This window comes from Salvelinus alpinus, chromosome 2, assembly GCF_045679555.1.
Source record: "Salvelinus alpinus chromosome 2, SLU_Salpinus.1, whole genome shotgun sequence".
Classification (NCBI taxonomy): Eukaryota; Metazoa; Chordata; class Actinopteri; order Salmoniformes; family Salmonidae; genus Salvelinus; species Salvelinus alpinus.
Genome location: NC_092087.1, coordinates 10,356,076 through 10,378,730, shown reverse-complemented (window position 1 = coordinate 10,378,730; position 22,655 = coordinate 10,356,076). Strand labels below are relative to the sequence as shown.

General features: G+C 44.7%; 2 protein-coding genes across 5 annotated transcripts in view; one reads left to right on the top strand and one right to left on the bottom strand.

The window, feature by feature from the left end:
- The window catches only part of mars1 (methionyl-tRNA synthetase 1), a 57,034-nt gene extending 49,582 nt beyond the window's left edge, over positions 1 to 7,452 (top strand). Inside the window, exons 18-22 of one of the 2 annotated variants that reach the window (XM_071366413.1) lie at positions 1,041 to 1,236; positions 1,693 to 1,764; positions 2,157 to 2,186; positions 4,256 to 4,390; positions 6,758 to 7,452. In XM_071366413.1, the coding sequence (XP_071222514.1) occupies positions 1,041 to 1,236; positions 1,693 to 1,764; positions 2,157 to 2,186; positions 4,256 to 4,390; positions 6,758 to 6,907 (583 nt within the window). In that variant the 3' untranslated portion in view covers positions 6,908 to 7,452. The remainder of the gene's footprint in view (positions 1 to 1,040; positions 1,237 to 1,692; positions 1,765 to 2,156; positions 2,187 to 4,255; positions 4,391 to 6,757) is intronic. The other variant, XM_071366421.1, reaches the window with a different exon arrangement.
- A 1,695-nt stretch (positions 7,453 to 9,147) lies between these two features.
- LOC139553781 (uncharacterized) lies at positions 9,148 to 13,224 on the bottom strand. Of its 3 annotated transcripts, none has more exons than XM_071366444.1 (4): positions 13,113 to 13,224; positions 11,625 to 11,692; positions 10,741 to 11,077; positions 9,148 to 10,263 (listed from the first exon to the last, which is right to left on the bottom strand). In XM_071366444.1, exons 3-4 carry the CDS (start codon positions 11,011 to 11,013, stop codon positions 9,355 to 9,357), a joined length of 1,182 nt encoding a protein of 393 aa, XP_071222545.1. In that variant the 5' UTR covers positions 11,014 to 11,077; positions 11,625 to 11,692; positions 13,113 to 13,224; the 3' UTR covers positions 9,148 to 9,354. The 3 variants fall into 3 exon arrangements, with proteins under 3 accessions (XP_071222545.1, XP_071222563.1, XP_071222555.1); XM_071366462.1 differs by having other exon boundaries at positions 9,148 to 10,260; XM_071366454.1 differs by lacking the exons at positions 11,625 to 11,692; positions 13,113 to 13,224 and having other exon boundaries at positions 10,741 to 11,147.
- Between the last annotated feature and the right edge of the window lie 9,431 nt (positions 13,225 to 22,655).

The following is a 22,655-nucleotide window of genomic DNA, read 5'->3' as shown; positions in this document are numbered from 1 at the left end:
GTCTATATACAGTGTTGTAACGATGTACAAAAGGGAAAATAAATAAGCATAAATATGGGTTGTATTTACAATGGTGTTTGTTCTTCACTGGTTGCCCTTTTCTTGTGGCAACAGGTCACAAATCTTGCTACTGTGGTATTTCACCCAATAGATATGGGAGTTTATCAAAATCGGGTTTGTTTTCGAATTCTTTGTGGGTCTGTGTAATCTGAGGGAAATATGTGTCTCTAATATGGTCATACATTGGGCAGGAGGTTAGGAAGTGCAGCTCAGTTTCCACCTCATTTTGTGGGCAGTGGGCACATAGCCTGTCTTCTCTTGAGAGCCATGTCTGCCTACGGCGGCCTTTCTCAATAGCAAGGCTATGCTCACTGAGTCTGTACATAGTCAAAGCTTTCCTTAAGTTTGGGTCAGTCACAGTGGTCAGGTATTCTGCCACTGTGTACTCTCTGTTTAGGGCCAAATAGCATTCTAGTTTGCGCTGTTTTTTTGTTGTAAATTCTTTCCAATGTGTCAAGTAATTATCTTTTTGTTTTCTCATGTTGGGTCTAATTGTATTGCTGTCCTGGGCTCTGTGGGGTCTGTTTGTGTTTGTGAACAGAACCCCAGGACCAGCTTGCTTAGGAGACTTTTCTGCAGGTTCATCTCTCTGTAGGTGATGGCTTTGTTATGGAAGTTTTGGGAATCGCTTCCTTTTAAGTGGTTGTAGAATTTAACGGCTCTTTTCTAGATTTTGATCATTAGTGGGCATCGGCCTTATTCTGCTCTGCAGGCATTATTTGGTGTTTTACGTTGTACACTGAGGATATTTTTGCAGAATTCTGCATGAAGAGTCTCAATTTGGTGTTTGTCTCATGTTGTGAATTCTTGGTTGGTGAGCGGAACCCAGACCTCACAACCATAAAGGGCAATGGGCTCTATAACTGATTCAAGTATTTTTAGCCAGATCCTAATTGGTATGTTGAATTTTCTTTCTCTTTCGCTTTCAGTCTCTGTCCATCTCTCTCTCAGTACTGATGTCCTCCCCCCCTCTCTTCCAGGCAGCGATCGGGGACAGTGACAGGTGTGTCTGTGAATGTGGCGTGTCTGCTGTCCGTCATGCTCCAGCCCTACATGCCAACGGTCAGTCAGACCATCCGCCAGCAGCTGAACGCCCCGCCCACCGTTACCGGCACCATGCTGCAGGGCACAGGGAACTTCGTCTGCTCTCTGCCCGCCGGGCATCACATTGGCACGGTGAGGACAGATCTTACTGTTAGATATGAAGGAAATCACTTTGTCATATATTCCATTATATTTCTACGATGTTGATGTTTATTAGAGATTCAGTTTCTCTTAGCAGGATAATCTTCTTGTCTTGGAGACATTTGGGCATTTTAAACATGTTTTTTATTTTTATATTACAATGTCTGATTTTTGATCTCGTGATCATTTGTTATCTCTGAATGTCAATGTCTGATTTTGTACTATAAAGTTGTCTAAATTCCAACTCCTTGATGTCCCTGTCTCTCTCTGTCCCTGTCTCTCTCTGTCACTCTCTCTCTCTCTCTGTCCCTGTGTCCTCTCTCTCTCTCTCTCTCTCTCTCTCTCTCTCTCTCTCTCTCTCTCTCTCTCTCTCTCTCTCTCTCTCTCTCTCTGTCTCTGTCTCTGTCTCTGTCTCTGTCTCTGTCCCTGTCTTTCCGTCGCACGCAGGTCAGCCCGTTGTTCCAGAAACTAGAGTCCGACCAGATCGAGTCTCTGAAGAAGAGGTTTGGAGGACAGCAGGTCAGTACAATGGTAAAAGGTTAAGAGTTGACAGACTAAAATACTGTAAATTAGATGCCGGTAGTGAAAGGAACATTTACTTGAATCAAAAAGGGGGTTTAATTCCAGGATGGTTACTTTGATATTTCAACAGGTAGGTAGATGAAAGGCCCAACTAACAACGGTAATATTGTTGAGTGGCATTGTCCTCAGACAGTGCTGCTCCCTTAGCTTAGTATATTATAATAATTATTATATTATAAGGCTCAAGACTGTTCAAGAAGGGGGGTGCAGGGGAATGGAAATCCTCTCCTCCTCGATCCCTCAAAACCAAGTGGCAGGGCAGCCGTTTTGTTTTTTTAAATTCAGGAGTGGGCCTTTATCTAAATCTTGTCCTCGATCCCTCCTTCCAGCCAGAGGAGGAGGAAGCCAAACCGAAGAAGGTATCTCGCCGTGCTGTGTGTTCTGTATGGAGTGATGCAATTACTGTAGACACTGTTAACACTCCATATTACTGTAGACACGGTTAACGCTCCATATTACTGTAGACACTGTTAACACTCCATATTACTGTAGACACTGTTAACACTCCATATTACTGTAGACACGGTTAACGCTCCATATTACTGTAGACACTGTTAACACTCCATATGACTGTAGACACTGTTAACACTCCATATTACTGTAGACACTGTTAACGCTCCATATTACTGTAGACACGGTTAACGCTCCATATTACTGTAGACACTGTTAACGCTCCATATTACTGTAGACACTGTTAAATCAAATTAAATCAAATCAAATGTATTTATATAGCCCTTCTTACATCAGCTGATATCTCAAAGTGCTGTACAGAAACCCAGCCTAAAACCCCAAACAGCAAGCAATGCAGATGTAGAAGCACGGTGGCTAGGAAAAACTCCCTAGAAAGGCCAGAACCTAGGAAGAAACCTAGAGAGGAACCAGGCTATGAGGGGTGGCCAGTCCTCTTCTGGCTGTGCCGGGTGGAGATTATAACAGAACATGGCCAAGATGTTCAAATGTTCATAAATGACCAGCATGGTCAAATAATAATAATCACAGTAGTTGTCGAGGGTGCAACAGGTCAGCACCTCAGGAGTAAATGTCAGTTGGCTTTTCATAGCCGATCATTAAGAGTATCTCTACCGCTCCTGCTGTCTCTAGAGAGTTGAAAACAGCAGGCCTGGGACAGGTAGCACGTCCGGTGAACAGGTCAGGGTTCCATAGCCGCAGGCAGAACAGTTGAAACTGGAGCAGCAGCACAGCCAGGTGGACTGGGGACAGCAAGGAGTCATCATGCCAGGTAGTCCTGAGGCATGGTCCTAGGGCTCAGGTCCGAGAGAGAGAAAGAAAGAGAGAATTAGAGAGAGCATACTTAAATTCACACAGGACACCGGATAAGACAGGACAAGTACTCCAGATATAACAAACTGACCCTAGCCCCCCGACACAAACTACTGCTGCATAAATACTGGAGGCTGAGACAGGAGGGGTCAGGAGACACTGTGGCCCCATCCGATTATACCCCCGGACAGGGCCAAACAGGAAGGATATAACCCCACCCACTTTGCCAAAGCACAGCCCCCACACCACTAGAGGGATAACTTCAACCACCAACTTACCATCCTGAGACAAGGCCGAGTATAGCCCACAAAGATCTCCACCACAGCACAAACCAAGGGGGGGGGGCTCCAACCCAGACAGGAAGATCACGTCAGTAACTCAACCCACTCAAGTGACGCACCCCTCCTAGGGACGGCATGGAAGAGCACCAGTAAGCCAGTGACTCAGCCCCTGTAATAGGGTTAGAGGCAGAGAATCCCAGTGGAGAGAGGGGAACCGGCTAGGCAGAGACAGCAAGGGTGGTTCGTTGCTCCAGAGCCTTTCCGTTCACCTTCACACTCCTGGGCCAGACTACACTCAAACATATGACCCACTGAAGAGATGAGTCTTCAGTAAAGACTTAAAGGTCGAGACCGAGTCTGCGTCTCTCACATGGATAGGCAGACCATTCCATAAAAATGGAGCTCTATAGGAGAAAGCCCTGCCTCCAGCTGTTTGCTTAGAAATTCTAGGGACAATTTTACACTCCATATTACTGTTAACACTCCATATTACTGTAGACACTGTTAACACTCCATATTACTGTAGACACTGTTAACGCTCCATATTACTGTAGACACTGTTAACACGCCATATTACTGTAGATACTGATAACGCTCCATATTGGTGTTCCATTCATGTGTGGCCCTTGTGTCTTCGTTAATGCACACTAACTCATACTAAACCGTTAGATTTTATCGCTCCGGATAAAATAAGAAAATGTGTGCTTTATTTAATTTATTTTTCAGAGGGAATCTTGTTCCCATTAACTCATAACATTGTATGTTAGCTTTCTTAACAACAAATGTTTATTTTCTGAGAGTGAAATGTAACTAGTGATTGTTGGAGAAAAATTACTTAACATCTGAAACCCGTCTTACCATTCTAGCCAAAGACGACAGCCCAGACTGATGTCAACGCTCAGCCCGCCCCAACCCCAGCTTCAGATCCTGCTGCTCAGACTGCAGTGAACGGTGCAGACGCAGAGAGAGCCAGGGACTTAACACTGGCTGTGGCAGAACAGGTAAGATGGGGGACGAATGTAACGAATTAGAACTTAGGGGTTGAAACAATGAAATTAAACAATGAAATAACTGGCCCTTTAAGACATGATTTTCACCAGAAATGTTTTGCCATTCGGGACATAGTCATGCGTAAAGTGACACAACCATAGCATTTCAAGTCATGTCCGTGTATCCATGGGTGGGCTTGAGGTAATGATTTAGTAGTTTGGTAATGATGCAAACCGCTGTTTTTCAATAGAGAACTAAGTTTCATTACGTAAACGGCTACAGCCAGCTAACTTGTACCCACTTCTCCACCTGACCCCTCAACCAGCTAACTTGTACCCACTTCTCCACCTGACCCCTCAACCAGCTAACTTGTAACCACTTCTCCACCTGACCCCTCAACCAGCTAACTTTTACCCACTTCTCCACCTGACCCCTCAACCAGCTAACTTGTAACCACTTCTCCACCTGACCCCTCAACCAGCTAACTTGTAACCACTTCTCCACCTGACCCCTCAACCAGCTAACTTGTAACCACTTCTCCACCTGACCCCTCAACCAGCTAACTTGTAACCACTTCTCCACCTGACCCCTCAACCAGCTAACTTTTACCCACTTCTCCACCTGACCCCTCAACCAGCTAACTTGTAACCACTTCTCCACCTGACCCCTCAACCAGCTAACTTTTACCCACTTCTCCACCTGACCCCTCAACCAGCTAACTTGTAACCACTTCTCCACCTGACCCCTCAACCAGCTAACTTGTAACCACTTCTCCACCTGACCCCTCAACCAGCTAACTTGTAACCACTTCTCCACCTGACCCCTCAACCAGCTAACTTGTAACCACTTCTCCACCTGACCCCTCAACCAGCTAACTTTTACCCACTTCTCCACCTGACCCCTCAACCAGCTAACTTGTAACCACTTCTCCACCTGACCCCTCAACCAGCTAACTTGTAACCACTTCTCCACCTGACCCCTCAACCAGCTAACTTGTAACCACTTCTCCACCTGACCCTTCAACCAGCTAACTTTTACCCACTTCTCCACCTGACCCCTCAACCAGCTAACTTTTACCCACTTCTCCACCTGACCCCTCAACCAGCTAACTTGTACCCACTTCTCCACCTGACCCCTCAACCAGCTAACTTGTAACCACTTCTCCACCTGACCCCTCAACCAGCTAACTTTTACCCACTTCTCCATCTGACCCGTCAGCCAGCTAACTTTTACCCACTTCTCCACCTGACCCCTCAACCAGCTAACTTTTACCCACTTCTCCACCTGACCCGTCAGCCAGCTAACTTTTACCCACTTCTCCACCTGACCCCTCAACCAGCTAACTTTTACCCACTTCTCCACCTGACCCTTCAACCAGCTAACTTTTACCCACTTCTCCACCTGACCCTTCAACCAGCTAACTTTTACCCACTTCTCCACCTGACCCTTCAACCAGCTAACTTTTACCCACTTCTACCCCTGACCCCTCAACCAGCTAACTTTTACCCACTTCTCCACCTGACCCCTCAGTGAGCTTGACACCGTGTGCGGACCAAGTGAAGGGGCCTTTAGATATTGATTTACCAGTTTGTAATGACGAAAGTCTAGCTTGTTATGACAAAAGTATCTAGCTAGTAATGATTTAATTAGTTGATAATACTGACTCACTGTGTTCAACCACTGGGTTCTCTATGCCAGGGGGAGAATGATGTCTGTCTAACCTGTTGTCTGCCAGGGGGAGAAGGTGTTAGTTGGTAATGATGTCTGTTTAACCTGTTGTCTGCCAGGGGGAGAAGGTGCTAGTTGGTAATGATGTCTGTCTAACCTGTTGTCTGCCAGGGGGAGAAGGTGCTAGTTGGTAATGATGTCTGTTTAACCTGTTGTCTGCCAGGGGGAGAAGGTGCTAGTTGGTAATGATGTCTGTCTAACCTGTTGTCTGCCAGGGGGAGAAGGTGCTAGTTGGTAATGATGTCTGTCTAACCTGTTGTCTGCCAGGGGGAGAAGGTGCTAGTTGGTAATGATGTCTGTCTAACCTGTTGTCTGCCAGGGGGAGAAGGTGCTAGTTGGTAATGATGTCTGTCTAACCTGTTGTCTGCCAGGGGGAGAAGGTGCTCATTAATTAACTGACTAGTTGGTAATGACGTCTGTCTAACCTGTTGTCTGCCAGGGAGAGAAGGTGCTCATTAATTAACTGACTAGTTGGTAATGACGTCTGTCTAACCTGTTGTCTGCCAGGAGGAGAAGGTGCTCATTAATTAACTGACTAGTTGGTAATGATGTCTGTCTAACCTGTTGTCTGCCAGGAGGAGAAGGTGCTCATTAATTAACTGACTAGTTGGTAATGATGTCTGTCTAACCTGTTGTCTGCTCTCTGCCAGGGGGAAAAGGTCCGGACCCTGAAGGGCCAGAAGGCAGAGAAAGCTGTGATTGGAGCAGAGGTCACCAAACTCCTGGAACTGAAGAAACAGCTATCCCTGGCTGAGGGAAAGCACCCAGAACCAGTGGTGACAAAAGGCAAGAAGAAGTGATTAGAAAGAGAGAGAAGACCGACAGAGGCTGGACAAATATGAGAGAAGTAGAGGCAAGATTTGAATAATAATAACAAATATGAGAGTAAGATCTGTGACAGGATGGAAGACAATGTGGCGTTGCTTATGGGGACAGAGTAGTAGGTAAGATCAGTAATCGAAGAGGGGGGAATTGAAAACTGCTACCAAATATTCAGTCAGACTTTTTCTACATCTCTTTACTCAAAGTAGCAGGTTCTAGTAGGCTGATGGTTAGGTGGATTCCCCGTTATTTTTACTGCACGGTATCATGAAGAGAAATAAAATGGTGACCCGGTGACCCGGCTGGTTCCACCAGGCTACGGTTCTACTGTCACTATGCAGCAATTAGTTCAGGTCAGTGTGTGTAGAACGATGTCTGCGTAATAATATTATAATATTGTTATATAAAACATTTCAAAAAGTCATGTTTTTACATATTCCCATTTATTCAATCAAATAAATACAACATTTGCTAAAAAAATTAATAATCTGCAAATACTGTGATAAATGAATTCAGAAACAGAGGCTGGAATTATTATTATTATTTTCTTAATTTGTCACTTTCAAAGATTAAAGCATTTGTTTGGACCTTATATGCATCTCACTTTACATTTCAATCAAATAGACATTCCGAGACACTAAAATGGTTTTAAAGGATTTTATTTGCAACTCTAAACATACAACAGCAAAGTAAATACAATGTTTCCTTGTAATTTAACAGAAATAAAAGACAAGCACTTTAGTGTTCCTCTAATTCAACCGCTAACCGATACATCGTTTACAGTAAAATGGTGAATCAATATGGGTACAGTAAAGGTTTTATTTCAGTAGAACTGTGTCGGTATAATACAGGAGTATATAAAATATATATATATATGTGAATCAGGGTAGAGCTCTACATTGTAAATATTACTACCACTAAATTCAGTCAATTTGATAGAAAAAGATTAGCTTTCTAGGTGTAAAACTATCCACGTTCTCGGTGTAAAACTATCCACGTTCTAGGTGTAAAACTATCCACGTTCTAGGTGTAAAACTATCCACGTTCTAGGTGTAAAACTATCCACGTTCTCGGTGTAAAACTATCCACGTTCTCGGTGTAAAACTATCCACGTTCTCGGTGTAAAACTATCCACGCACAGTAAAGCCGTAGCGGCTTATATAAGTACTGAGTTACTGACTGACAAACTTTCCTGAGCTCTATATTACTCCACAAACTGGACAAGAAATATTATCTCTGATGGCCTCTGCAGTCTTTAGGATTAATCTTAGATTTGAGGTTGGCGGATAAGGGATAGCCTGGTATTCAAACAATTTTAGCTACGTTTCATGGTTGCTTCCCAGTGAAACAAAGGTAGGCTTAGCATTCAGTCAGGTTTAACCAGGCTAGATAAAGGATGCCGTGACAATGAAATGCACTCTCCTTGTTTTAGTCCTCACCACCTTCATACTAGGAATGAGTCCAACACAAGTTTGTCAGAATCGCTTTGTTGATGCTTTCTGAGTCCGATCAATAAAAATTCCTACCAAACCCCCAATCAATAACTCCTAGCAATGGGGAAAAAATCACTTGAATTGTTTTTTCAATTAGCCATAATTTTGGAATCAATGCCGACACCCCCAAAACAAATCCGAATTTTTACTAACCCCTACTTCATACAAATCACTTCACTAGGCTTAACGAGCAAAACGCCCAATCAGAACCGCATTCATTAGGGCACGCAACAGAAAACGTTTTAAAATGTTTTGCAACAGAACTAAACATATGTTTTTTTTTTGTCCATGTAGTCCCACTTTGTTTCTTTCCATTTGATGCTTAATGAACGTGACCCATGCAACGCTTGGGATAGGTGTTTGTTCACAATCTTCATAGGTAGATGCTTCCGAATCAATTCCTTAATTTTGGAATCAAAGGCCACAATCGGGTTAATTGAATCTAACCCATCCGTACTTCATACTGAACGCTACACATGACTGAATAATCTAAACGACCCAATCATTCTACGTTAGTTAACCCATCTATTTGAAAGATTCTTCCTGACACCCGGCCCTACATGTAGATACAGTACACTGTAACCTCTCAACAGAGAGCATGACCCATCCACCTTCTGAACCTTTTCCTCCGTTACTTTACACCCTGTATGTCCATCTGTCACTACGTCTGCCACAGTTCTTCCTCTCCGTGGTTTTCCTTTGACTTGCTCTTCCATCGCTCGCTCTTTCTTTATATCTATCTTTTCCTTCTTACTTTCTCATACAGTTTTTCAGAAAATTCTAATTTAACTTTCTTCTTAAAACATATAGGTATCTTTTGGTTTCTCTCTTTAACGCTGTCTTAAAATGCATTTCAAAGTTAAACCACCGCGTTAAACTCTTCACCGCCAACTTGCTATTCCAAATGCTCATTTTCTGTCTTCCTTCCTCCCTCACTTCCTGGTGTTAACTAGTCTCTCTATCAGGGCTCGGCGTGTCCTCTGCACCTCCTCTCCCAGTCTGTCTATCTCTGCTTTCAACCTCTCGTTCTGATCTGTCAGCTCCTGCACCTTCCTCTCGTTCTCCTGATCCCTCTCTCTCCTGCTCTTCTTCGCAGAAGAGGAAGAGGAGGATGAGTGTGAGCCGGAGGAAGGGAAGGACAGAGAGTTGCCCCTCTTGCGTTTGTCCTGCCGAGACGAGGAGAACGAGGTGCTAGTAGGAGAGGAAGGAGGAGAGCAGTTGAGAGAGGTGGACGGAGAGGCGGAGGAAGAGCAGGAGGGAGAGTCTGGGACGCAGGTGTTTTCCTCCTCGCTGGCGGAGGGAGACTCAGGTTGTTGGAGATTGTCGGAGTGATGATGAAGCTGATGATGGTGGTAGCTACCGCTCACCATGATCCCTCCTGTCTCCACCATGATCCCTCCTGTCTCCACCATGCCCACCCTTCCTGTCTCCACCATGCCCACCCCTCCTGTCTCCACCATGCCCACCCCTCCTGTCTCCACCATGACCCCTCCTGTCTCCACCATGCCCACCCCTCCTTTCTCCACCATGCCCACCCCTCCCTCGTTCAGCAACTCAAAGAACTCTGGGGGCAACAGGTCCCCTCCTCCAGAGCCACCTCTTTCTCCATCCCTCCCTCCCTCTCTGTCCCCCTGCCTCTCTGCCCTTTCCTCAGCTGGACTCGGACGGGAGGTGTTGGAGGAGATGTGGTGGGGTGGATGGGTAGGAGGCTCCTCCGGGATCGTGACCCTCTGGACCCCCTCACCTCCGTCCCACGCCTCCCCCCCGACACCCACTCCCACTCCGTCTGTCAGCCATGTCAGGGAACAGCTCTCCAGAACATCTAGGAACTCCGGCTCCTTCTGAAGAAAATAAAAGGGAAGAAAGAGAAGAGAGAGGGAGAAGAGAATGAGAAGAAGAGAGGGAGAAGAGAATGAGAAGGAGAGAGGGAGAAGAGAAGAGAACGAGAGAGGGAGAAGAGAACGAGAGAGGGAGAAGAGAAGAGGGAGAGAGGGAGAAGAGAACGAGAGAGGGAGAAGAGGCGAAAGGACAGAGAAGAGGCGAAAGGACAGAAAAGAGGCGAAAGGACAGAGAAGAGGAGAAAGGACAGAGAAGAGGCGAAAGGACAGAGAAGAGGAAAGTGTGTACGTTAGGGAATGGTTATGTCGAACGAGCTTCTTACATCAGCACTGTGGAAAGAGTTGCATCATGAAACAGAGAAGATGAACAAACCAACAACTGATTCAAAAGCCAAAACACATCGACGATCATCAATCAATCAATCATCGCTGATAGATCAATCCATATTGATCAAAACTATTTTTAAAATCTCAACTGACCTCAGAGCAGGGAGGGGCACGCGCCAGTTTGGCCCCGCCCCCGTCTGATCCCAGTATATCCTGCAGGTCCTCATACCACGCCTCCAACTCTGCACCACACAGCGGCCCCACACCGGGGGGGTACGACTCTGCACCACACAGCGGCCCCACACCGGGGGGGTAAGACTCTGCACCACACAGCGGTCCCACACCTGGGGGGTAAGACTCTGCACCACACAGCGGTCCCACACCTGGGGGGTACGGAGGGGGCAGGTGAAGCCACTCGGCAGTCATCTTTCGCTCCGTCACTCAGTCGACACCGATAGTCTTCCACACGCTGGAACACACTGGACCAGGACTGGAGATGGAGAGGAGACGGTTTTGGAATAATGTCCGGACAGGAGGGTTCCGTTTTTAGAATGATGAAATAATTATTTAATATATCTTCTGCATGAACGGTTATGTGGTTTCTCGACAGTACGCTAGGCATCGGGATCGATATACAAATTACTCAGGAGAGAGCTTTATGTAAGAGAGACTGTTCTATTGTTCTACTGTTCTATTGCACAGCTAAGTTAGTACATGTTAAGAATTATCAAGAGTTGAAGGAAAATAAGTAATTGAACAAAGTACCGGTATTGTAATTTCTATATTGTTTGAAAACGGACACTTTTTCACTAAATGGTCAAATAGTGGCACTTAGTGGACAAATGGGTCTACTGCACAAACCAATGTCTTTTATATAGAATTCAATTGTCAAAAACATGAGCTGTAGTGATGACTTAATTTCAAACATTATCAAGTTAAAATCTTGAAAAGAAATGCATTGATATAAGTATAATGAGGTTAACTTGTCATCCAACACTCAGTGAAATCAACAGAAGGAATGAGGAAACGCAATTCACCTTCTGAAAGTCTCTTATGATCAAGTCTGGCAGTTGGTCGTTGGTGATAATTTGTCCCAACAACAAGTCTAGAAAGAATATATGGAATTAATTAATACAACGATTTTTCAATACAGTGTGTTGAGATGTTAGAATGTGCTTAAAGGAACATAAATGTATATTTTATAACAGCAGACAGATCTACTGAAAATATAGCTGAGGCACTCAACTTGATAAACAACCTGACAATGCACTGTTAAAAATGGTTGAATGCAGGCCTATAAAACGGATTTTATGTGGATTAAATGAATACAATAACTTGACAATGGCTTCACATGTTCTGGTAAAAATATATATATATGTGTGGAAAATCATCCAAAAAACCGGTCACTCCGTAGGGCCTCGAGGGCTCCTCCTGCCACAGTCCAAAATTAATTCTATTTCGATCAAAACATCCTTGATTTCGATTTACACAAGCTCATGAAAAAGAAAAAAGAGATTTCGACATGCAATCTCCCCAACATGCAACATATCTTTTTTTCTTCTTCTAAAAATAGAGTTTTATCGTTGACATTAAATAGTTAAAGGTACTTTAATAAAAAAACACTTGGTGGACGGGAAATAACCTGTGACCACAACACAGCTTGCATGACATAGACAAGTAGACATTAATCCATAAATGCAGCCCAATTCTTGGCAAATACTTTTATGAAGAGTATCTATATATTTCTATCGTGTATTCTTTGAAGAATACATTTTCAGAAAGGTGATATTTATGCAACTGCAGGCTAAATGTGTTTCTCGGATGTGGTGTGGAAGGCTGCGCTCGTTCTCCAAGCCAAGGCATTACGTCATGGAATCAGAGTACAGGACGGGGCGAAACAAAAGCCTGCGTGAAAACGGACACCTCCACTGGTACAAACACCGGGATGAGACAATGAAAAGCGTTCTATACTGTTCTAATGAAAAGTCCACTCCAAATAGCCATGCGATCTTATTCTGTCAAGACAAATAAGTGTTTATTTTTGTTATTTAATAGGCTATTAACAAAACAAATTATAATGTCTGGATCAATGACATCTTATAGATTGATCAAACAAAAGCCTGAACGTTGATAACAGTAAATAATAAGTTTATAAAACCGAAACAAAACTTTGTAAAACGTTACGTAAACGTTTGACAGCTCAGCTGTCTCTGTTATGTCAAACTTATGAGAGCGAGAGAGCTCGTGGCAGAGAGAACGCCACTTGGGGGTCAAAGTCAAATATACAGATAAATGTACCCCTCAATCTTGGATAAAAATATAACAAATGTCAATTATAATTGCACACAGCAACTGCTGTCCTAAAACAGACATGGGGAAAGTTGCCAAACAACATTCACATTCTTTTCCAAAAGGGGAAACCAGAGAGACGATCAGCTGCCAAATTAAAATGAGAACTCCTTATAGAAGTCCCTAAAAGACAATCAACAACTTTTTAAAAACTATACAGAATAAAATTCACTTACCCTTTTTCTTTTATTATTTCGCTTTCTCGCCTGTCTTGGATTCGGACTGTGTATATATTTTAGTTGAGATTGGTGATAGCTCATGTTAACCATTGTTCGGCTTAGGATACTGAATGTGATTTTTTCGGGAACTCCCGGTGATCTTTATATATGGTGACGCCAACCGAACTCGACGGGAAGTTTTTTTTGTTTTTACTTAACCGAAGCCCATTAGCTGATGATGAAATGACTGACAACCAGATGGTACAATAGTAATCTACGCGCTAAATTATTTTGCTTGACGACATCCAATTGGTAATTGTATTCTACAGTAAAGGCGGGCTCTAAAGAGTCCTGGGTTGTCTCCACTCTGGGTAGTTTGTGTGACGCGAAGATGTAATGCAGCCAGGACGAATTTTGGGCGTAAGGGAGTCACATGAAAGGAATGATGCAATGCTTGGCAACCCATTTCTAGTCGGAAATAAAACAGAGAGAACAAGAACATGTTTTATTAAACAGTCTCTGGCTCTAACAAAAATATTAAAAAATACACTTATGCAAGAATATTTTAGAATGTCTAAGGAAAGTTTTTCTCACAAATATTAGGCGACAATATAGGCTATGTATAATTTATGTTCAGTTATAGGATATTGTGAAAGGAATAAAGAAAGCAACTCTGCTTGGAATATTGGCTCGTTTTGTATCCAATAATAGATAGGTTTTTATTTTACGTTTTTTATATAGGCTTGCTTCTATTATTCTCCGGTATTTATCTCTATGTCTGGGGACCGTTTTCTTTATGCGCGTGAGGGCCACACTGTACACTATTCAAGTTTGTGAGAGTAATGAAATGCTTTAAAGTCCGACTCCGTCCTGCTCTGTGTGTGTGTATAATATTATTTCTCAAGAGTAGTATGGTCTGCTGCAACAAATTCAACTTAAAACGTATTTTTTTCTCTCAAAGGAAACAATGCAATATAACCTATGTATCGCCATAGGTAGCGTCCCCATCTTGAATCAAAAGGAAACATAATGAAATGTAACCTATTTATTGCCATAGGTAGCCTAACATCCCTATAGGGATGGATTTATTTTATTTTATTGGATGTGTTTATTATAAAAGAATGCCGTGTTATTTGGATATTATTTCATTACAGACATTTCGCTTCTTTTTTTATATTGCCCTCTTGTCTCTGTGTGGAGTGACGGGCGCTGGCTATCAAAACAACATCCCACACTTCTTGATCGCGAGTTCCTAAACTCCTCTCGATCTGTGCCTTGCGCGATGATGATCGTGAACAAGCTGCTAGTGTTGATGAAAACTGATATTAAAACATAAATAATTCAGGTTAACCCTTTAAAACCAACATGCTCATTGTCTTTATAATAAAGTCTTTAACTTCCTATGTTATTTCATCCTTTGACACTTAACGGTTAATTCCTTAACTCCGACAGACAGACAAGTGTTTAAATGCACCGTGCAACAACACCCGCAGTTTACCAGCCCAGCAACAGCGCCGATATGAGACGCGTCGCGTGCGTGAGTAGCGAATAGAAAGCTCCGGTCTCCGGGACCAGGGTTAAAACGCTCGATGAGCCTCGGTTTTCCACGTCACGACTTGAGGGTCTGTTGCTGAGTAGGTGAGCGAAATACTTTGTCTATTTATTGAGTCCGGTCGTGTCGCGTGTGTATATAGTATTCGTTAGTGGGATACTTAGAGGACACCGGGCCACGGTGTTGGCACTGGCTGGGTTTTTTGTTATAATAGTGTGTGATGGGATGAGCAACAGTGTTTTTATGAAAAGCAAAACACAAGTTTACACCACAATATTATTCCATAAGCCTATCTAATTTCTTAGTTCGATAATAATAGAAATACTAATTATCTTAATCATAGGCCTAATAACTAAATACTAATGCAGTAGCTACTAATAATAATAATGCTCAGGGACAAACAAAAAAAAGGAAATGTTATTCACAAGAGTAACATAAGGTTGTAGCCTATAGAGAAATCAATAAACTACACAATTGAACGGTAAAACAGGTATATGAAAGACATAGACCAAAACTATACAGTGCATTCGGAAAGTATTCAGACTCCACCCCTTTTTCCACATTTTGTTAAGTTACAGCCTTATTCTAAAATTGATTTTTTTTTAAATGTCCCCCTCATCAATCTAAACACAATACCCCATAATGACAAAATGAAAACAGGTTTTTAGAAATGTTTGCAAATGTATTAAAAATAAAAAACAGAAATACCTTATTTACATAAGTATTCAGACCCTTTGTTATGAGACTCGAAATTAAGCTCAGGTGCATCCTGTTACCATTGATCATCCTTGATGTTTCTACAACTTGATTGGATCTACCTGTGGTAAATTAAATTGATTGGACCTGATTTGGAAAGGCACACATGTCTACCGGGGTCTGTAGTGACACCTCTAGCACTGAGATGTATTATTTATTATTTTATTTAACCTGGCAAGTCAGTGATGAACAAATTCTTATTTACAATGACGGGCGACGCTGGGCCAATTGTGTGCCGCCCTATGGGACTCCCAATCACGGCCGGATGTGATACAGCCTGGATTCGAACCAGGGACTACAGTGACGCCTCTTGCACTGAGATGCTGTGCCTTAGACCGCTGCCACACGGGAGCCTTAGACCGCTGCGCCACCCGGGAGCCTTAGACCGCTGCGCCACCCGGGAGCCTTAGACCGCTGCGCCACCCGGGAGCCTTAGACCGCTGCCACACGGGAGCCTTAGACCGCTGCCACACGGGAGCCTTAGACCGCTGCCACACGGGAGCCTTAGACCGCTGCCACACGGGAGCCTTAGACCGCTGCCACACGGGAGCATTAGACCGCGGTCACACGGGAGCCTTAGACCGCTGCCACACGGGAGCCTTAGACCGCTGCCACACGGGAGCCTTAGACCGCTGCGCCACCCGGGAGCCTTAGACCGCTGCCACCCGGGAGCCTTAGACCGCTGCCACACGGGAGCCTTAGACCGCTGCGCCACCCGGGAGCCTTAGACCGCTGCCACACGGGAGCCTTAGACCGCTGCCACACGGGAGCCTTAGACCGCTGCCACACGGGAGCCTTAGACCGCTGCCACACGGGAGCCTTAGACCGCTGCCACACGGGAGCCTTAGACCGCTGCCACACGGGAGCCTTAGACCGCTGCCACACGGGAGCCTTAGACCGCTGCCACACGGGAGCCTTAGACCGCTGCCACACGGGAGCCTTAGACCGCTGCCACACGGGAGCCTTAGACCGCTGCCACACGGGAGCCTTAGACCGCTGCGCCACCCGGGAGCCTTAGACCGCTGCCACCCGGGAGCCTTAGACCGCTGCCACACGGGAGCCTTAGACCGCTGCGCCACCTGGGAGCCTTAGACCGCTGCGCCACCCGGGAGCCTTAGACCGCTGCCACACGGGAGCCTTAGACCGCTGCCACACGGGAGCCTTAGACCGCTGCGCCACCCGGGAGCCTTAGACCGCTGCGCCACACGGGAGCCTTAGACCGCTGCGCCACCTGGGAGCCTTAGACCGCTGCGCCACCCGGGAGCCTTAGACCGCTGCCACACGGGAGCCTTAGACCGCTGCCACACGGGAGCCTTAGACCGCTGCCACACGGGAGCCTTAGACCGCTGCGCCACCCGGGAGCCTTAGACCGCTGCGCCACCCGGGAGCCTTAGACCGCTGCGCCACCCGGGAGCCTTAGACCGCTGCGCCACACGGGAGCCTTAGACCGCTGCCACACGGGAGCCTTAGACCGCTGCCACACGGGAGCCTTAGACCGCTGCCACACGGGAGCCTTAGACCGCTGCCACACGGGAGCCTTAGACCGCTGCGCCACCCGGGAGCCTTAGACCGCTGCCACCCGGGAGCCTTAGACCGCTGCGCCACCCGGGAGCCTTAGACCGCTGCCACCCGGGAGCCTTAGACCGCTGCCACACGGGAGCCTTAGACCGCTGCGCCACCTGGGAGCCTTAGACCGCTGCCACCCGGGAGCCTTAGACCGCTGCCACACGGGAGCCTTAGACCGCTGCCACACGGGAGCCTTAGACCGCTGCCACACGGGAGCCTTAGACCGCTGCCACACGGGAGCCTTAGACCGCTGCCACCCGGGAGCCTTAGACCGCTGCCACACGGGAGCCTTAGACCGCTGCGCCACCCGGGAGCCTTAGACCGCTGCCACCCGGGAGCCTTAGACCGCTGCCACACGGGAGCCTTAGACCGCTGCGCCACCTGGGAGCCTTAGACCGCTGCCACCCGGGAGCCTTAGACCGCTGCCACACGGGAGCCTTAGACCGCTGCCACCCGGGAGCCTTAGACCGCTGCCACACGGGAGCCTTAGACCGCTGCGCCACCTGGGAGCCTTAGACCGCTGCCACCCGGGAGCCTTAGACCGCTGCCACACGGGAGCCTTAGACCGCTGCCACACGGGAGCCTTAGACCGCTGCCACCCGGGAGCCTTAGACCGCTGCCACACGGGAGCCTTAGACCGCTGCCACCCGGGAGCCTTAGACCGCTGCGCCACCTGGGAGCCTTAGACCGCTGCCACACGGGAGCCGTTAAAGGTCACACAGTTGACAGTGCATGTCAGAGCAAAAACCAAGCCATGGGATCGAAGGAATTGTCCGTAGAGCTCTGAGACAGGATTGTGTCGAGGCACAAATCTGGAGAAGGGTACCAAAACATTTCTGCAGCATTGAAGGTCCCCAAAAACACAGTGGCTTCCACCAAGACTCTTCCTAGAGCTGGCCGCCCAGCCAGACTGAGCAATCTGGGGAGAAGTGCCTTGGTCAGGGAGGTGAACAAGAACCCGATGGTCACTAAGACAGAGCAGAGGTCCTCTGTGGAGATGGGAGAACCTTCCAGGAGGACAACCATCTCTGCAGCACTCCACCAATCAGGCCTTTATGGTAGACTGGCCAGACGGAAACCAATCTTCAGTAAAATGCACATGACAGCCCACTTGGAGTTTGCCAAAAGACACCTGACCATGAGATTGAACTCTTTGTCCTGAATGCCAAGCGTCACATCTGGAGGAAACCTGGCACCATCCCTACGGTGAGGCATGGTGGTGACAGCATCATGCTGTGGGAATGTTTTTCAGCGGCAGGGACTGGGAGACTAGTCAGCATCGAGGCAAAGATGAATGGAGCAAAGTACAGATAGATCCTTGATGAAAACCTTCTCCAGAGCACTCAGGACCTCAGACTGGGGCGAAGGTTCACCTTCCAACATGACAACAACCCTAAGCACACAGCCAAGACAACGCAGGAGTGGCTTCAGGACAAGTCTCTGAATGTCCTTGAGTGGCCCAGCCAGAGCCCGGACTTGAACCCAATCAAACATCTCTGGAGAGACCTGAAAATAGCTGTGCAGCAACACTCCCCATCCAATCTGACAGCGCTTGAGAGGATCTGCAGAGAAGAATGGGAGAAACTCCCCAATACAGGTGTGCCAAGCTTGTAGCGTCATACCCAAGAAGACTTGAGGCTGTAATCGTTGCCAAAGGTTCTTCAACACAGTACTGAATAAAGGGTCTGGATACTTATGGAAATGTGATATTTCAGTTTTTTTATTTTTATACATTTGCAAACGTTTCTAAAATACTGTTTTTGCTTTATCATTATGGGTTATTGTGTGTAGATTGATGAGGGGGAAAAAAACAATTTAATCAATTTTAGAATAAGGCTGTAACATAACAAAATGTGGAAAATGTCAAGGGGTCTGAATACTTTCCGAATGCACTGTACACTTAATGTTCGGTTTGAATATGTAGTATTCTGTAGGCTATAGCGTGTTGATTTCTGTGGGTTTACTTCCAGGAGGAGTTGCATCAAAGTAAAGGAAATCAGGATCACAGGTCCTTCCTACTTCGACTTTCCATAAAATAAAACTGTCCTGAGAAACTGTACAGTTGTGTGCTGAATACGAGCATGTGATTATCTGGATTGGAATTCATGTATTGTTGTTTTTATAAAGTATCCAGAAAGACTGTTGATATGACAGATGAATATTCATATTGTGTTTTGTACCTTGATTGTTTTGGGACTCAAATCAAATCAAATTGTATTTGTCACATACACATGGTTAGCGAAATGCTAAGTGTAGCGAAATGCTTATGCTTCTAGTTCCGACAATGCAGTAATAACCAACAAGTAATCTAACCTAACAATTCCACAACTACTACCTTATACACACAAGTGTAAAGGGATAAAGAATATGTACATGAACTAGACCTGGTACTGTCTCTCAGTCTATTGTACTTCAGTATTAGGTAGGTAACAAGTATAATTAAACGGTTGTATCGATGCTGTCGTGAGTTTTACAAAAGCACTTATCTCAACCTGACTCTCTTTGCTCACTGTAATCGCATATGAACTTTATCTGATTAGGCATATAGCCTATTGATTTATACTCTTGTTAAATGAGAGTTTATTCTTGTATGGTGATGCCTAAGAAAAATGTCCATACTCGTACATCAGATTAAAAAATATATATATATATTTAACGAGGCAAGTCAGTTAATAACAAATTCTTATTTACGAGGACGGCCTACCCCGGCCAACGCTGGGTCAATGGAATAATATTGTGGCGTAAACTTAGTGTTTTGCTTTTCATAACCACTGTTGCCCCTCCTGCCCATTCTCTCACAGAACAAAAATAATGGGCAGTAAAGTTATATTCTATTCTATGTATACTGACTGTTTACTGTAGGACTGCTCAGTTTGACTGCTTACGAATTCTTGGTTTATTATAGTCTATAATAAAGCTAGAGGAGGGGGCAGCACAGGTCCATAGAACAGCTCACAGAACGGACGAGCGACTCTTCGGGTGCATTGTTGTTATGGAATTTCCAAAAGTTCGCCTCTCAGCGACTGCGCATGCCTGAAAGAAAAGTCCCGAAACAAACCCACAGGCAGAGTTGGGAACAACGTTTGGGAAGATGCTCCGTCTGTGATTAAAAAAGACAGATCACATCGGCGGTGTACGTGACATTACCGACATTTAAGCGGGGCCTAGTTTAGAAGGGAGATGGCGGGGAATACCCACGCAGACTACAAGAATCCTGAGGAGGAGAGGGAACCTGCCACACGCGCGGAGGAAGGAAGGAAGAGGTAACGAGCACTGCCGAGAATGTCACGGTAAAAAGCCCTACAGTGATGAGGTCAGCCAGAGGTCGACGAGGGGCAAGAAGAGATTTTACTGATAGTTTTCATTTCCCCACAGCCGATCAGATAGAAACTAGGCTATATCAACTGATCAACCTGGCTGCTTCAAACACCAGCACTACCACCACTCACAACACTATCATTAGCCGTATACCTATTCTACATCAGGGTTTTAGTAAATATACTTCAATGGTGGCTAACAGATCCAAAAAGGTTCAAAGTTCAATTGCACTGTATCTGGGAGCAGTTGGCAACGATGGAGTGAGTGTTGAAAACCTGTACACTACCGTATGAACCCAATGAACTCATGCTAAGCTTTTTATAAAGGTCTATGCTTCCCTCTACTGGCCATGTAGCACCATTACAAACATGAGTAATCATGACTAGAGCACTCGAGTAACAAGTTTCCTGTCTGTAACCACAGATCTAGGATCAGTTTACCCGATCTCTAATCGTAGCCTCAATTTTTTAGGGGATGCAAAAATATGTGACCCTGGATTAGGGGGTAAAGGTTATCTCGGTTAACCCAGAACCAAAATCCTGCGTGATTGGTGGACAGATTTACGTAGTCTGTCCATGATAGTTTATGGGAAAGGGGGCATTTTTACCTTCTATATTTGGCACTCCTGTGAATGTTTGATTTAGTCTGTGTTGCGTTGATATGAGGGAATTGTGAAGAAATCAACAATTGTGTAGCATTGGAATCAAGTCTGAATCATGTCATGTTTTACAGTCAGTCTTTTACGGTGTCTGCATCGTTTTCCGGCTAACAGAACTCGGCTAGGCGAAGCTCTCATACTCCCTAAAAACTTTAGTTTGAAAAACTAGAACAAAAAGCGGCAATATAACGGTTGTTTTTCCCCATTGAGTCACGAACATTTTGTATTAAAACTAGTCGTCTCAAATGACACGGCTTCATGTTCCCAGTCCTACTAGTAGTACTATTGACCAATCACCGATGAAGGGGCGTAGACTTCGGCTACAGAACTTCGATTTGCCTCAAGAAATGAGTCTTATTATAATGATTATGATTCTTATATATTTTTTGTTGCCTTTACCTCCCTTATCTCACCTCATTTGCTCACATTGTATATAGACTTATTTTTCTACTGTTTTATTGACTGTATGTTTGTTTTACTCCATATGTAACTCTGTGTTGTGTCGAACTGCTTCGCTTTATCTTGGCCAGGTCGCAGTTGCAAATGAGAACTTGTTCTCAACTAGCCTACCTGGTTAAATAAAATAAATAAAAATGATTCTTATAGCGAACAGCCGGAAGAAAAAAAACTGCCCAACACCAGAACTGTTTCGACTGGGGAGCATACAACAGGCTTTTTAGTCACATATTAGTATGTAAATAATAATAAACTTAACAATGCTATTTTTAATCTTGACTTTGTATAAATGTATTTGTGTTCACTTTAGATTGAAACAAATTCTGTAAACTATCTTTCCCTTGAAGAACTTTTAGTATCATATTGACACTTTGGCAGAGAATAATTGTAATATTGAACTGTAGTTTTTATTAAAAGGGAGTTGATTTTATGTGAGAGATTCAATTGTTTTATAACATACATGTTTCACAAGTTCTCACTCTCTGTAGAAGAGTGTAGTTTAAGCATGTTGTTTATTTAGATGATATCTCAACAACAGAGTCAGGTACAGTACAGTCCATCGTAGGCAATGACAAACAACGCAGTAGATTTAAAAGTAGTGTGTGGTATTTTAGTCTCAGTCACAATGATAATAAGTTACAAGCAACTGAGCATGAAACATTTAAGGTACACAGGCATATTTACAAGCATCCCTCCGGGACTTCACACAACAGGAAGTGTGCAAAGTGTATACTTCAGGAAAAGGGTGGATATATCAGCATTGTTTTTTTTCTTCGTTTTTGTGCAGTAATTTTGTAGACACGTCTTTTCTCTGACATGGCTATTCCACTTTTTGAGCCCTCAAAATTGGACATTCAATGAAATGACAGAGCTGAATGTCGTAGTATATACCTAAACTAGTGTGGCTGAAGAGGTGGAAAGGATCCAGATAAATATTATTCATTGAGAAAAAGCCATCGAGCTTTGAAGGGAATAATACGTGACACACACATACTATATATATATATATATATATATATATATATATATATATATATATATATATATATATATATATATATATATAGTGGGTGTAATGCATTGCATACCAAATGAAAAACTTCAAATGTGAGAGAGATGTGGAAGAAGAAGAGGGAAAAAAAATCAAGAAAAATGTGCCTATTTTTGAGTAGTAAGCTTTTTTTGTCATGTTTTTTTCTTTTTTATACTTTCAAATCAAACATTCCACTTCGCGGGGGAAAAAAGAAGACTGAGG

Coding starts and splice junctions, on each gene's coding strand:
- LOC139553781 (XM_071366444.1), bottom strand. CDS start 11,013: ATGACTGCCGAGTGGCTTCACCTGCCCCCTCCGTACCCCCCAGGTGTG. Junction 10,264..10,740: donor GTGCCCCTCCCTGCTCTGAG/GTCAGTTGAGAT, acceptor TATTTTCTTCAG/AAGGAGCCGGAGTTCCTAGA.